The 13,555-nt window shown below is 48.7% G+C and overlaps 2 protein-coding genes across 7 annotated transcripts; one reads left to right on the forward strand and one right to left on the reverse strand.

Moving 5' to 3' along the window:
- Positions 1-456: 456 nt before the first annotated feature.
- Positions 457-5,392, forward strand: TOMT (transmembrane O-methyltransferase). 2 transcript variants are annotated; one of them, XM_061380708.1, is made up of 4 exons: positions 457-934; positions 2,298-2,572; positions 3,640-3,836; positions 4,305-5,392. In XM_061380708.1, exons 2-4 carry the CDS (start codon positions 2,314-2,316, stop codon positions 4,623-4,625), a joined length of 777 nt encoding a protein of 258 aa, XP_061236692.1. In that variant the 5' UTR covers positions 457-934; positions 2,298-2,313; the 3' UTR covers positions 4,626-5,392. The 2 variants fall into 2 exon arrangements, with proteins under 2 accessions (XP_061236692.1, XP_061236691.1); XM_061380707.1 differs by having other exon boundaries at positions 457-2,572.
- Positions 5,340-8,626, reverse strand: ANAPC15 (anaphase promoting complex subunit 15). Of its 5 annotated transcripts, none has more exons than XM_061380718.1 (5): positions 8,493-8,626; positions 6,828-6,952; positions 6,259-6,318; positions 5,809-5,946; positions 5,340-5,702 (listed from the first exon to the last, which is right to left on the reverse strand). In XM_061380718.1, the coding sequence occupies exons 1-5, from the start codon at positions 8,572-8,574 to the stop codon at positions 5,643-5,645; spliced, it is 465 nt and encodes a 154-aa protein (XP_061236702.1). In that variant the 5' UTR covers positions 8,575-8,626; the 3' UTR covers positions 5,340-5,642. The 5 variants fall into 5 exon arrangements, with proteins under 5 accessions (XP_061236702.1, XP_061236703.1, XP_061236707.1 ...); XM_061380719.1 differs by having other exon boundaries at positions 5,340-5,690; positions 8,493-8,617; XM_061380723.1 differs by having other exon boundaries at positions 5,340-5,690; positions 6,828-6,957; positions 8,493-8,577.
- Between the last annotated feature and the right edge of the window lie 4,929 nt (positions 8,627-13,555).

Genomic DNA, 13,555 nt, shown 5'->3' on the forward strand with positions numbered 1-13,555 from the left:
GAACCATCACACATCTTCCCTTGGACTCTGAACACAAGTCCAAGACTGTCGTGCAAGATCTTGTAGATTCTGCGTTTCCAACCGCAGGGAAATACTTAGGAAGTTTCCTGATTGACTTTCTGGTCTTTGCACCCGTGGGCTGACACACTGTCTCCCCAACCTGGTCTGCTTGCCAAAAGTCCCGGTGTTCATGGAGCACGCATTCTAGTGATCACGTTATATTGTATTCTCTGTCCCTGTATCAGTCTCTTCTACCAAAGGTGAAGTTCCTGGGGACAGGGACAGGATCTGACTCTTCTCTGTGACTCGATCCTGAGCACTGGCTTAGAATTTGGAATTAATAAATTACTATTTATTATTTATTACTATTTAATTAGTATTTATTAATAAAATAATTCGGAATTAATAAATTATTAAATAACAAATTATTATTTATTATTACTATTTAATTATTTATTAAGTTAATAAATAATTTGGAATTAATTACTAAATTATTAAATAATACATTATTTGGAATTAATAAATCATCATCATAAATGATGATCCTCCCCATCACCTTGGCTCACACCATAACCCATGTCTTGGATCAAGGGGTTGGAGGAAATGTCACCAAACCAAGTAGTTCTGTTATCCCTCAAATCAAGGTCCTGGAGTAGTTCTGTTATCCCTCAAATCAAGGTCCTGGAGTAGTTCTGTTATCCCTCAAATCAAGGTCCTGGAGTTCTGTAAGTTCTTTGAGGGATCCTGAAGGGTAGGAGGCAGCTCCAGCACGTTCTGGGGCTGGTAACTTGAACCGCAGGTCTCAGGTAACAACAGCAGCCTCAGCATCAATAATTGAGAGCAAGTCCAGCCTGCCTTAGGGTTCTTCCTCACCCCAAGGACTCCCCCTCCTGTCCTATGCTCTGATCTTCCCAAGCAGGAGCCTGCAGCCCAGGTAAGCAGGGCCCTGGAATGTGGGTTCCCAAGCACACCAGTTCAGATTCACCATCACCCACCTACCTATGGGCTTCCCTTGTGGCTCAGCTGGTAAAGAATCTGCCTGCAATGCAGGAGACCTGGGTTCGATCCCTGGGTTGGGAAGATAACCTGGAGAAGGGAAAGGCTACCCACTCCAGTATTCTGGCCTGGAGAATTCCATGGACTGTATGGTCCATGGGGTCGCAGTCGGACACGACTGAGCAACTTTCACTTCACTTCACCTACCTATTAACCCCATTCATACATGCTTTTTATCCACCCCCCCCCCACCAACTACCACCAGTGGCCTCAAAAGGGTAAAATGGTCCAGGGCACAGGAGAAGACAGGGTCCATGGGGATAGTGGGGTGGGTGTCTTGGGATGAGGGAGAGAAAAGAGGCTGAGTTAGGGGAAAGTGTGTGCTGTGTGTCTATGTGACTGTGAAGGGAATTCTGAGAGGACAGAGGAGGGGAGTGCAGGAGAGGGGAGACAGAACTGGAGAATAAATATGCCAATCAAGGATCGTTCTCACCTTCCAGGGAAATGCTGACAGAGGGAGAGTTCTGTGGTGGTAAGGATATCTCATCCTAACACACTATGGAGTATTTTGATGGCCTTTTACTGACGCAGAGCAGTGACAGTGAAGGAGTTCCTGACTACAGAGTTATGCTATTTTGCTACACAGTAATGGGTCAATGGCACCCGACTCCAGTACTCTTGCCTGGAAAATCCCATGGATGGAGGAGCCTGGTAGGCCGCAGTCCATGGGGTCGCTAAGAGTCGGACATGACTGAGCGACTTCACTTTCACTTTTCACTTTCATGCATTGGAGAAGGAAATGGCAACCCACTCCAGTGTTCTTGCCTGGAGAAGCCCAGGGACCGGGGAGCCTCGTGGGCTGCCGTCTATGGGGTCGCACAGAGTCAGACACGACTGAAGTGACTTAGCAGTAGCAATGGGTCAGAGACCGAGCAGGCGCTGGGTAAGGTGGGAGGAGAACTCAGGCAGGAACTGGTGAAAGGGGTCCTGAAAAGGGAGACTACAGAGATGATACAAAACTGATGAAGGGAACAAGATGAAGGTGTATCAGGGTCCAGAAGTGGGAAGAGATGGTTTAGGATTGGGTGCTGAACTTAGGTGGCATGGAGTCCTTGAAAGTGTGTGGGCTTGGAATCAGACCAGCTTGGATTCAAATCCTAGTTCTTCTGTGTGACTCTGGACAACGAACTTAGCCTTTCTGAGCCATGGTGTATAAAATACGGGGATAATTGCCACTGGTAAGGGCTGCACAAATGACAGGCAAATGACATGTGTGGTTTCCCTCCCTTCCTCCACCCCAGGGCCCAGGTAGGGACCATGTCCCCTGCCATCGCGCTGGCCTTCCTGCCCCTGGTAGTGACATTGTTGGTGAGGTACCGGCATTACTTCCGACTCCTGGTTCGCACAGTCTTGCTCCGGAGCCTCCGAGATTGCCTGTCAGGGCTGCGGATGGAGGAGCGGGCCTTCAGCTATGTGCTCACCCACGCCCTGCCTGGGGACCCTGGTCACATCCTCACCACTCTGGATCACTGGAGCAGCCACTGCGAGTACCTGAGCCACATGGGGCCTGCCAAAGGTCAGTGTTCCCTAGCCTTCTGCTCCAGGAAGCACCTCCAAGACGGTGAAGGAAGATCCGCAATCTGCCATTGTCTTACTGGGTGACTTGAGCAGATTCTTGATCTTCAATGAGTCTCTTTTTTTCTCCTCTGCAAAGCAGGGAGCTGGGTAAAATTACTCATTCATCCAGTAAAATTTACCACCTGTTTTTTATCAGGCATGTGCTAAGTGCTGGGGAAGAAAGAGGTAGAAGCCACAAGGATGAATCAGCCACAAAGGCTGGCCTCAAAGGGGGCATAAAACAGGGAATAAACATCTCAGCACATAATCCATAACCTTGTAATTATGGGTCTGTAATTCTCCCCCACCATGGAGGCTCCCCCATCCCATTCAGGGTAGCTGTCTGCTTGGATTTGTCTGAATCCCACCTCCCAGCACATGTGTTTTGGAGTCTTATTTAGGAGATTCATCCAACTCAATGGTTAGAAAGATATTTCAATGAACAAAACAAGGGAGAATGAAACTGGAAGGTCTAACAAAGATCTCTTAGGATTTTGGTGGTGCTTTCCACCTGGGCCCTCCCAGAGAAAGCAACATTTGATCTGAGCCTAGAGTGATTGCTTTCGAGTTGGCCAGGTAGTTGAGGATAGAGGTGGAGCAGGACAAAGCCAGCCGTGTATCTGAATGTGGCATGAAGGAATGAGCCAGCATGGTTGACTCTGGGCGCAATTGTTCAGGATTGTTGTGGTGGGAAGAATTGAGAGCTGAAACCGGAAAGGAAGGACAGGATCAGGTCTAAGAAAGTTCTGAATGTCAGGCTGAGGATCCCATGTTCAATCCCAAAGGCCTTTAGGATCATAGGAAACAATAGGAAGCAATAGGGTCAGATTTGTTAGAAAGATTCCTAGTGGCTGGTGTGAAGGAGGCAGGGAGACCAATGGGGCTACTAGGACTATAACCCAAAAAAGAAATGAGATTCTAGCTAGTTGGGGGCTGCAGTGAGGAAAGTGGGCATTTGAGACCCCTTTCTATGAGGCCCCCTGCATCATCTCCCATGTCTGCTGCAATAGCTACTTCCTCCCACAGGTCAGATCCTGATGCGGCTGGTGGAGGAGAAGGCCCCTGCCAGTGCATTGGAGCTGGGCACCTACTGCGGGTACTCCACACTGCTTATTGCCCGTGCTTTGCCTCCTGGGGGTCGCCTTCTCACCGTGGAGCGGGATCCACGCACGGCAGCAGTGGCTGAAAAACTCATCCGCCTGGCTGGCTTTGATGAGCACACGGTCAGGCCCCACCTCCCCACCCCTGATCTCTTTCCTACCACTCTTGGCCTTACACTAGTCAGCCTCCCCTGTCTCCCACTTAAGAGAAAGAAATAGCTCCTCTTAGGAACTGTGACCTTGGAGAGGAACTATCTTCCTCTTCCAAGTCACTGGCACATATTTGCTGCTGGATGACAAAGAAGCAGTTAAGAGGAAAGTCTCTGGAACCCATTTGGGTTCAAACCTTAGTCTGCCTCTTGTTATGTGATCCTGGGCAAAGCACTTGTCCTGTGAACCTCAGCTTCTTCAGTGGTAAAATGGAAATCACAATTTTGGTTCTGATTTCTTGTTCTGAAGCCAGAGGAAATATGAGAACACACATGGGGACCTTGGCCAGGGCCTGGCACAAAATAAGCCAAATGCCAGTGGGGTCTGGTGTGGGAGAACAGTTGTCCCTCCCAACCTCACCTCCATTGTCTCCCTCCACAGGTGGAGCTCATCGTGGGGAGATCAGAGGAGGTGATCCCACGCCTAAGAACCCAATACCAGCTGAGTCGGGCTGACCTGGTGCTCCTGGCGCACCGGCCCCGATGTTACCTGCGGGACCTGCAGCTTCTGGAAGGCCATGCTCTGCTGCCAGCTGGTGCCACTGTGTTAGCTGACCATGTGCTCTTCCCTGGCGCACCCCGCTTCCTGCAGTATGCCAAGAGTTGTGGCCGCTACCGTTGCCGCCTCCACCACACTGGCCTCCCTGACTTCCCTGCCATCAAGGATGGCATAGCCCAGCTCACCTATGCAGGGCCTGGCTGAGTCCAGGTGCAGGGGTACTTACTGCTGCCTCCCCCCACCCCTCCCCAAGCACGGACCTCAGAATATCCCCTCCCCTCGATTCCCTGCTTGTGGATTGACATAGGCTGGGCTCAGGGCTAGAGGGGCTCTCCTCCCACCTCTGTCCCACTCTGGCTCCACGCTAACCTGAGGCCTCAAGTTCTGTCAGGCTGTTTGATTCCATTGGTTCCTCTCCTTCCAGTCTAGAGTCATGGACTGACAGGCAAGAAACTTGAGCTCCCAACCCAGCCCTGTCACTGACTTGCTAGGTTACTCCATGGGAGTCTCTGCCCTGTTTTGAGATTTAATCTGTTCTAACACCAAGGAAGTTGACTAGGAGAGTTCCAGGGGCCTCTCAGTTCTGGGCCTCAGAGAACCTGCCCCCGACTCTCCCCAACCCCATGCCATTTCGGGTGGAATCAAAGGAAAACAGTAAACACTAAGTTAGAGGCCTCGCAAGAATGGCTGGGTGCAAGCTGGGCCAGAGGAAATGGCAGTGGAGCCTCAGATGACAGCCAGGGCTACTATGGCCTTCCCTAGCCCCAGCCCACGACACAACTGAAGCAACTTAGCAGCAGCAGCCCCAGCCCACACGGCCAGGTAGATCTGCCTGAAGTCCCTTGAAAACCCTTTCCCCGAAGCTCAAGAAAAGATGCTGGATTCCTCTAGGTTCCACCAAGAAATAGGGAATAGACATGGGGAAAAAAATCAGTCCTGTGTCTTTATTAAAGAAAGTTAGAAAGAAACTAGATCTGACAAACAATGGGTGACGTGCTGGCTAGAAGGGAGGGGGCTGGGCTTAGGCCCGGGGGATTCAAGGGCAGACTGATGGCCTGGGAGGGACCAAGAAGATCAGGTCCTGGCAGCAGCTGAGGAAGTGCCCGAGGATGAGGATTCAGGCACTGGGGTGGGGCATGGGGGTGGGTGATCAGCTGGTTCTGCAGGGGGTCCAGGGCGGTCCTTGGACCCCCTTTCTTGAGACCACCCTTTCTTGTCTACCTAGATCATCCACTGGTCCTGATCCTGTTCGTTGCCTTCCATGTCCACCTGCAGAGGAAGCTGGGTGTGGGTGGGGAGGGGCCTCAGCCACCCAACCAGCCCCAGTCCCAGATCCTGCCCCTGGCTGGATCCAGGGTTTCGTACCCTTGGCTACACCCCTGCCTACCTCATTGACCTCTCCGTCATCAGGTGACTCATTGTAGTCATTCATCTCATCCATGTCCTGCATGTCCTCGTCATCCTCCGAGTCCTCTTCACTGTCCTCATCGTCATCTTCATCTTCCTCTTCCTCGTCGTCATAGTGCTGGTGAGGCAGGGAAGAGCTCGGAGGTTCCATAGGTCTGCCTGGGCCACTTCAAGGACTGGCCCACTTGGAGCTTCTCTCTGAGGCCAGTGAATGAGCTCCACTCCCTGATCCTGTCCCACTTGAGTCTAGCTGGTTGGTGCACGACCTTAGTGCTGAGCCCACTACCCACCCTCCCTCTCACCTCTTTCTGGCCTCCACCAAAGTTGAGGACCACACCTACTCTGGAGTCAGAGGTCAGACCTTCAGAATTAGAGCAGAGCTTCCGTCCACCTGAGCCCCACATAGGCCCCACCTGCTGGAGCCACTCACCTCTGAGGCCGGCTTGCCAATAGGTACCAGGTTGTTGTCTTTCTCTGCAATGCTCTGGAGCTGTGGCCAAACAGGGAGGAGAGCAAGGCTGGGGCCCAAGCAGGGCAGTCAAAGGCATGGCACTCACCTGCCCTGCCCCCAAGAAGACCCCCAAGTGTGGAGGAGAAGCTTCCTCAACTCTCAGGAAGATTCAGTCTCTTTCCTGTCATCTGCCACTTAATTATGAATTTGATCTAGCTATGTAAACTCTCTGGTCTTTGGTTTCCTTATAAGATTATGGTAAGAATGAAGTGACACTACCATCCTAGAACATGACATGTGCAAAGTCCTCGATAGACGGTCAAAAAATACTTCCTGTGTTGTAGGGAAAAGAGCCTGGGCTCTGATCTGGCCTAGAGGGCCCACAGTCCTCAGCAGATTAGGGTAACACAAAGGTGAGAACCGAGGCCCCCAGCTCAGGACAAAAACCTCCCCCAGGGCAGATCTGCAGAGTAGGGCCAGGTTAAGGCCAGTGAAGGGGGATGGGGAGCCTGACTGAAGCTCCCCTGCTATGCTAGGTTCTCACTCACCCAGGCCTGATGCTGCTGTTCTTGCTGCTGCAGCTCTGTCTCCTCCACACAGGGTCGATCCAGATTAAACCACAGTGTCTCAGTCACACGGGGGAACAGTGAGGGGAACAAGGTGGACATGGCTCCTAGACTAAGGGAAAGGGTCAGGTGAATCCAGCTCTCTTAGATGTGTGTGGTTTTAGATTTTGTTTGCTTATATTTTGACTTGGGGATTGGGTGGAGTGGACGGTAGCAGAGACACACCCCTTCCCTGTGGGAATCAGACAGACCTGGGTTTGAGTCCTGGCTCCACCACTTACTAGCTGTTTTTGACCTTGGCCAAGTCACTTAACCTCTGAGCCTCAGTTTCCTCGTCTGTAAAATGGGACAATAACATACCACCCTCACCATTATTCTTGGAGAAGGAAATAGCAACCCACTCCAGTATTCATGCCTGGAAAATCCCACGGACCAAGGAGCCTGCAGGGCTACAGTCCATGGGGTCGCAATGAGTCGGACACGACTGAGCGACTTCACTTCACCATTATTATAACAATTAGTAATTTACTTTATGGCTAAGTAAAGCTGTTTGTAAGCTGTTCAAGGAGGGAAGAGAATGGAAGCCAAATGTAGAGACAGGAAACCAGAATGCAGACTGGCATTACAAAATTCAACAAAATTAAAGATGGCAAGACTCTACTGAAACTACCTCTATCCCCTCCAAACACCAGACTTACTTTTTGCTCCTCCATGCTGCCCCACCCCATACCTACCCAGTGTCAGAAATTTAGGACACGAACTACCTCTATAATGAACCACAGCCAAACGGGGGGGCAGGGAAGGGAGGTGTTACCACGTGCAAGTATGCCTCAGTAAGACATTCTAAAGGCATGAGTAAATAAGTAGATGAAAGACTGAATAGATGAACTAACATGTGAGAAAATACATAAACTCAGCTCGGCTTAAGCGGCTGAGGGAGCTGACAAGGAAGGTCCCAGAGAATCTGAATTAAAACTTTCCAGTTCACAGGAAAACTGAGGCCCAGCAACAGGCAACGACTGGCTCTAGGTCACACGGTAAACTGGGGGGAACGCTTGCGGGGAGTAGATCCAGGCCAGGCACGAGAGATGAGGAGAAAAGGATCTACGTCTAATTCTGTTCTTGCCCTAATTTATTTGACCAATCCGGGGCTAGCTGCTGCCCTTCTGTGTACCGCAGCTTCCCGGCGCGTTTAACAGGACCAATAACACCCCTTCCCCCCCGCAGAAGTACTGATGGGCCAAAGAACGCGGCTCCGAAAGACCAACCCAGCGTCGTAAAGCCACCACCCATTCTCTGCTTATTATTATAATAATCGTGGAATTGACCAACAAGAAGGCAGGGGCGGGATTCGGACAGGCATTTGCCCTTATAGGGTCGCTAATCGCGAAAGGAGCGGCAGGGTAAGGCCAATTAACTGGAAGAAATGCTGAGTGACTGGAAGTGGTACCAATGAGTGACGGGTCTTGTGTGACGGGGTGGGGCTTACTCTCGAGGAAGCGGCCAATGAGTTGGAGCGCTTTAATGTTAAGGGGAGTGTGAGCAGGCAGCTCCTGAGGAGGCGGATCAGGAGAATGGGGTTTCTCTGGGGTAGGGAGGGAAGGAGGGACGAGGAGTCAGGAGCCGCAGCCTAGCTTCTGTACTTACCGCGCCGGGAGGCGGCAGCCGGCGGCGACCCGGAAGCACTTCTTTCTGCCTGACCGGAAGAGCCCTCCAGAACGAGGGACATACCAAACGCATGCGTGTTTGCTCTTCTTTTGTTTCCCGCTCCCGCCCCGCCAGAGTGGAAGTGACGTTCCATAGGTCGGTCACGTGCTGTATGGAAATTTGGCGCGCCAGCTCTGTCGGCCCAGCCTTGAGTTTCAGCCAACCGACCTCTCTAGCCTAGCCCGCCCCAACGGCCCTGTGTAGCCCCGCCTCTCCTTCCCCAGGCCTTATTTGCTGGCCAATCCCTGCTGAAAAACAGCTGGCGGCGACCAGCGTTCGTTCTAGGACTGTTTGTCGTGCTGCGTACCAGGAAAATTAGTCTACTTCTACCTCAGAGTCGCTGGGTGATTTTACCCCTCGCTGTTCCTGTCTGTCCTTTCTCTCCTTCAGTTTCCCCTTTTGGTGGATACGTTCATTTATGTATGCCTTCAACGGAAATATTTGGGTCCCTATTATATTCGGTATTCCAGGCCCTGCTAGAAGCGGGAGCTAAATCTAGGAACATAGTCCCTGCCCTCAAAGACCTCAGAGTCAAGTAGGGAAGCCAGACTCTGCAGACCTGCAGTGGACTCCCTGGTCTTTTTTGGGGGGCGGGGGTCGGGGGGTGGGGGAGCGGAACGGGCAGCCCCAGGGAATGTGGGATCTTGTTCCCTGGCTAGGGATCCAAACTTCGCTCTCTGCATTGGAAGCGCGGACCGCCAGGGAATTCCTTTCACTGATCTCAAGATTGCCTTTCCAAGTCTGCATTCCAGATTTTCTAAGGGCTTTAGTGTTTACTCAGTCTCAGGCGTAGCATTCTCTTACTGGGGAATTGGGCTGCCCTCTCCAGGTCTGTGCTAAATCCGCTTAGGGGGTCAGCCTTGTCACATCTCTCCCACTCCTTTGCTGATGCCTTCATTCTGACCTCTGACTCAGCTTCCTCTCCAGAAATCATAATACATTCTGGCAACGGAATTCCTTCAAACCCAGTGCCCATTAAGCTCCATCACCCACCAGCCCATTTCAAGGCCAGCAATCATCCATCATTTCACTACTGCTTGACCCAATGTGTGCCTTTTAACAAATCCTTTTTCCGTGTCTGGACTCCGTTTCCTCTTCTGCCCAGGCTTCTTCCTACCTTGGACTGATGTGAGAATTTGATGAGATAACATATTTAAGAGTTAGTGTACTGTGCATATGGACTCAAATTGTTTCCAAGCAGTTCTGGTTGTTACAAAGTTTTTCATTAAAGAGTAAAATTTGCCCCTTGGAAATGTCCACCTTTTTTTTTTTTTTCATTCATTCAACCAGTATCTACTGAGTACCTTATTATATGCCTATCATTATTCTAAGTAAAGAAGGTACAATAGTGAACAAAACAGAACAACAATAACAAAATCATGAAGAGACTCATGGTGCTTCCGTTTTAATGAGAGAGATAAAAAGATAGCTAAAATATATAGTTTTAAGATTGCAGTAAATACTAAGGAGAAAAAATAAATCAGAGAAGTGGGAATAAAATGTTGGTAGAGGAGATGTTTTATCGTACAGGGCTGAGGAAAACCTTACTGGGAAGTTGACTTTTGAGTAAAAGTTCTGAAGAAAAAAAGACGGTACTATTCTGACATTTAGGGAAGAGCATTAAGGCAAGAGCAAGTGCAAAGAGCCTCCAATGGCTATAGTGTAGTGTTTTATGGAGAGAAGGGGAGAAGATGAGGATAGAGATAGGAGCCAGAGAGGACAGCTTCACAGATCACAATAGCACTTCGGCTTTAACCCCGTGTTCAGGATCCCTTGAAGTGTTATGAGCAGAGGATCCACACAACCTGATTTACGTTTTAACAGAGTTACTCTGGCAATTTTATAAAGAGAAATTCAGTTGGGGATAGTGGCAGAAGCAGGAAAAGACATGAGAGGTGCTGGTTTGGGGGGAAAAACATCTGGAGTCATTTTTGAGTTTGAGATGTCCTTTAGAGTAGGGATGTTGAGGGAGAGGGAGGGGGAATAGTTCTGAAGGTGGAAGGAGAGATCAAGACTGGAAATAGCAGTTTTAAGAGTCATCAGCACAGGATTGGTGTTTAAAGCCACCAAAGGAGTGAGTGTAGATGTAAGAACATTTCCTTCAAAATTCAGAATTTTGAGGAAAGTAGGAAAAGCAGAAAACTAGACTGAGAAGGGCCAAAAAGATAAGCAGAAACCCAGGTAAGTTGGGTGGTGTCCTGGAATCCAAGTAAAGAAAGGGGTATCAGGAGGAGGTAGTGCTGCACTGTACTGGGCTTCTGTATAAAATTATTTGTTTCCTCAGCAGACCATGAGCTTCTTGAGGGCAGACACTGAGTGGTTTCTAAATCCTCAGAACCCAGTCTGACCTCTCCCTTCTTTTTGATCCCTTATCTCTCCTTCAGTGTTCCCATCAGTTGCTCCTTCTGCTTCTTAATTTAGTTACAAGGTCCCTATGCCTGGCACTCGTTACCTCCATCCTTCCTGATGGCTCTGGTCTGATGGAAATTCCCCACTAACAGACAGTTTCTTACCTAGATCTTCAGCCAGGTTCAACAAGCCATGGTGGCTAGGGGGAGGGGGAAAAGGAGAAGGAGAAATGGAAATTTGATGTGATACCCTATTTTCGGCTCAGGAAACTGAGTTAATGATGGTGCCATTTGCTTTACATTCATTATCCACTATTTATCCTTGCCAAGTGTTTGACTTTTTTTCATTTCATTTCAAGGATGATAAACTAAGACTCTAAGGGAATTTCCTGATGGTCCAGTGCTTAGAACTCCATGCTTTAACTGCCAAGGGCTCAATCCCTGGTTGGGGAACTAAAGGATCCTGCAAGCCTCAAGGTACAGACAAATAAATAAATCGAGACTCTGAGAGGTTAAAAATTTGCCTCATGGTCCTTCACTTGTTCCACTGTTTGATCAATATTGTTTGAGTGCCAGCTGAGTTCTAGACACCTTGACAGGCCCCAAGACAAAGAGATGAAGTAGAAATAATCCGTGTTCTAGAGAAAAATACAGTCTAGTGAAAACTAAGATAGTTATAGACAATTATAGGAGACAGTAGTCAATATTAAAATTAGTGTATAAGGAGAGTGTTATAAGAGCACAGAGGAAGGAGAGATGAATGGGTTCTGGATAAAATGAGTTTAGATTTTGTTTGAGGAAAGGAAACATTTGCATGGGCCTTGAGGGATGAAGAGGAGTTTACCTGCTAGACAAGTGGGAGAAGGGGATGCACAAAAAGGCATATTGCATGCAAATGCATGGAGTTAAAATCAAATGATGTATTTGGAGGATAATGAGAAAATTTTTACACTGAACTAGGTGTCTGGGGATAGAGATGAGAAAGAATGTTAGGGGGACTCTGATGCCATAGGGCTTTGGTGGCCATAAGATAGAGTGGATGGGATGAGAGTCGGGCATCCTGGGATTTATCTTGGCTCTATGACTGACTTCTGGAGACCCCAGGCAGGTCCCTCCCCATCCCCCCGCTTTCATTTTCTCTAGCATAATATACAAACCATGTCTCCAGCTCTGGTGTAAGTCCCTGGAAGGCACTTCCCTGAGCAGACCCTTTCTCTCTCTCTTCTTTTTTTTTTTTTTGGCTGTGTCTCAGGGCATGTGAGATCTTAGTTCCCAGGTCAGGGATCATACCCGTGTCCCCTGCATTGAAAGGTGGATTCTTAACCACTGGATTTTCAGGGAAGCCCCCAACCTGGCCCTTTCTGTCCTCAGATGTTACCTGCTCCTTCGTTGGGTTTTACACAAAACGGCCTGGGCTGAAAGCAGAAGGCAGGATGGGGATAGGTATTTCCCAACAGTCAGAGATAAATCCAAAGTCTGCAGGCTGGAGTGATAAGTCCATGGCTCTATGCAGAGAATTCTCCAGGATCCAGGATGGTTTATAGCTGAGTGATGTGAATTCAGTGCTGCCATGGTCCTTGAGGAGTATGGCTGGCCCTAGTAGAGGACAGAGGAAAATATCACAGTTACCATCTTTTATGTATTCCAAGGGATAGTTGTTCTCTAAAGAGCTTTCATACCTGTCATTTCCTCTTATTCTCACCCCAGTCCTGGAAATTCTGCTCCCAGTTAGCTAGCATATGAGGAATATGAGGTTCCGAAAAGTGAAGTGACTTTTCCAAACTGAAGCCACAACTCAAGAAGGTCAATCTTGCATTCGCTCTACAAAGCTTTCGTATTAGCCAGTCTGTGCTTAGTGATGGGGACTCACGGAGGAGTCATATCTGAGTCCTCATCCCCTGGAAGTCCCCCATCTAATTTGGAGGCATAAAGCAAATCATTAGGCCCTTGAAGGCCATATTTTACAAACTTTACAGCATTACATAGTTACTGTAGTTAACAATACTGTATATTTGAAAGTTTCTAAAAAAGTATATCTTAAATGTTATCATCATAAGAAAAAAATGTTTTGTTTGGGGACAAATGTTGACTGAATTTATTGTGGTGATCACTTTGCAGTACATACAAACTTTGCATCATTATGTTGTACATCTTGTATTAATATGTTATATGTCAATTATATCTCAATTTTTTGAAAAAGCAAAGAATGTTGTCTACAGCCTGAAATCTGCAGAATAGCCCAATCTCAAGGCTCTGGCCTTTAAGAGTATATATAACACTTTTCCCGTCATATGGAGATAAAAATTTGCAGAACAGAGACTAACATTTGTCTTGTTGGAGGTTTACAGGAACATGGTGACCTGACTTACGGGGCCAGCTGCAAGAAAACACCATTCCTACACCAAGAAGTTGGCAACAACCCACCATGCCTCTGCCTCACATTGCCTTTAAAAATGCCTTGCTGAAAACTTTCGGGGAGTTCAGGGCTTTTGCAGGCATGAGCCACCCATTGAGTCACTCTCCTTGCATGGCCCTGAACTAAACCTTTCTCTGCTCGAAACTCCAACATTTCAGGGCTGTTTGGCCTCACTGTGCATCGGGCACAGGAGCTTGCATTCAGCAGCAATTCTGGCAAGAAGTCAGCCTAGGAGTCTG

The sequence above is a fragment of the Bos javanicus genome, chromosome 15 (genome assembly GCF_032452875.1).
Source record: "Bos javanicus breed banteng chromosome 15, ARS-OSU_banteng_1.0, whole genome shotgun sequence".
Taxonomy (NCBI): domain Eukaryota; kingdom Metazoa; phylum Chordata; class Mammalia; order Artiodactyla; family Bovidae; genus Bos; species Bos javanicus.

Excerpts from the sequence above, each read along its gene's own strand:
- ANAPC15 (XM_061380720.1), bottom strand. The coding sequence starts at position 8,138 with ATGGGTGGTGGCTTTACGACGCTGGGTTGGTCTTTCGGAGCCGCGTTC. Across the intron at positions 6,958-8,019 it reads AAACGCGCCGGGAAGCTGCG|TCTAGGAGCCATGTCCACCT; the intron begins GTACACAGAAGG and ends CCTTTCCCTTAG. Across the intron at positions 5,947-6,258 it reads TTGGCAAGCCGGCCTCAGAG|CACTATGACGACGAGGAAGA; the intron begins GTGAGTGGCTCC and ends CTGCCTCACCAG.
- TOMT (XM_061380707.1), top strand. The coding sequence starts at position 2,266 with ATGTGTGGTTTCCCTCCCTTCCTCCACCCCAGGGCCCAGGTAGGGACC. Across the intron at positions 2,573-3,639 it reads CCACATGGGGCCTGCCAAAG|GTCAGATCCTGATGCGGCTG; the intron begins GTCAGTGTTCCC and ends TTCCTCCCACAG. Across the intron at positions 3,837-4,304 it reads CTGGCTTTGATGAGCACACG|GTGGAGCTCATCGTGGGGAG; the intron begins GTCAGGCCCCAC and ends CTCCCTCCACAG.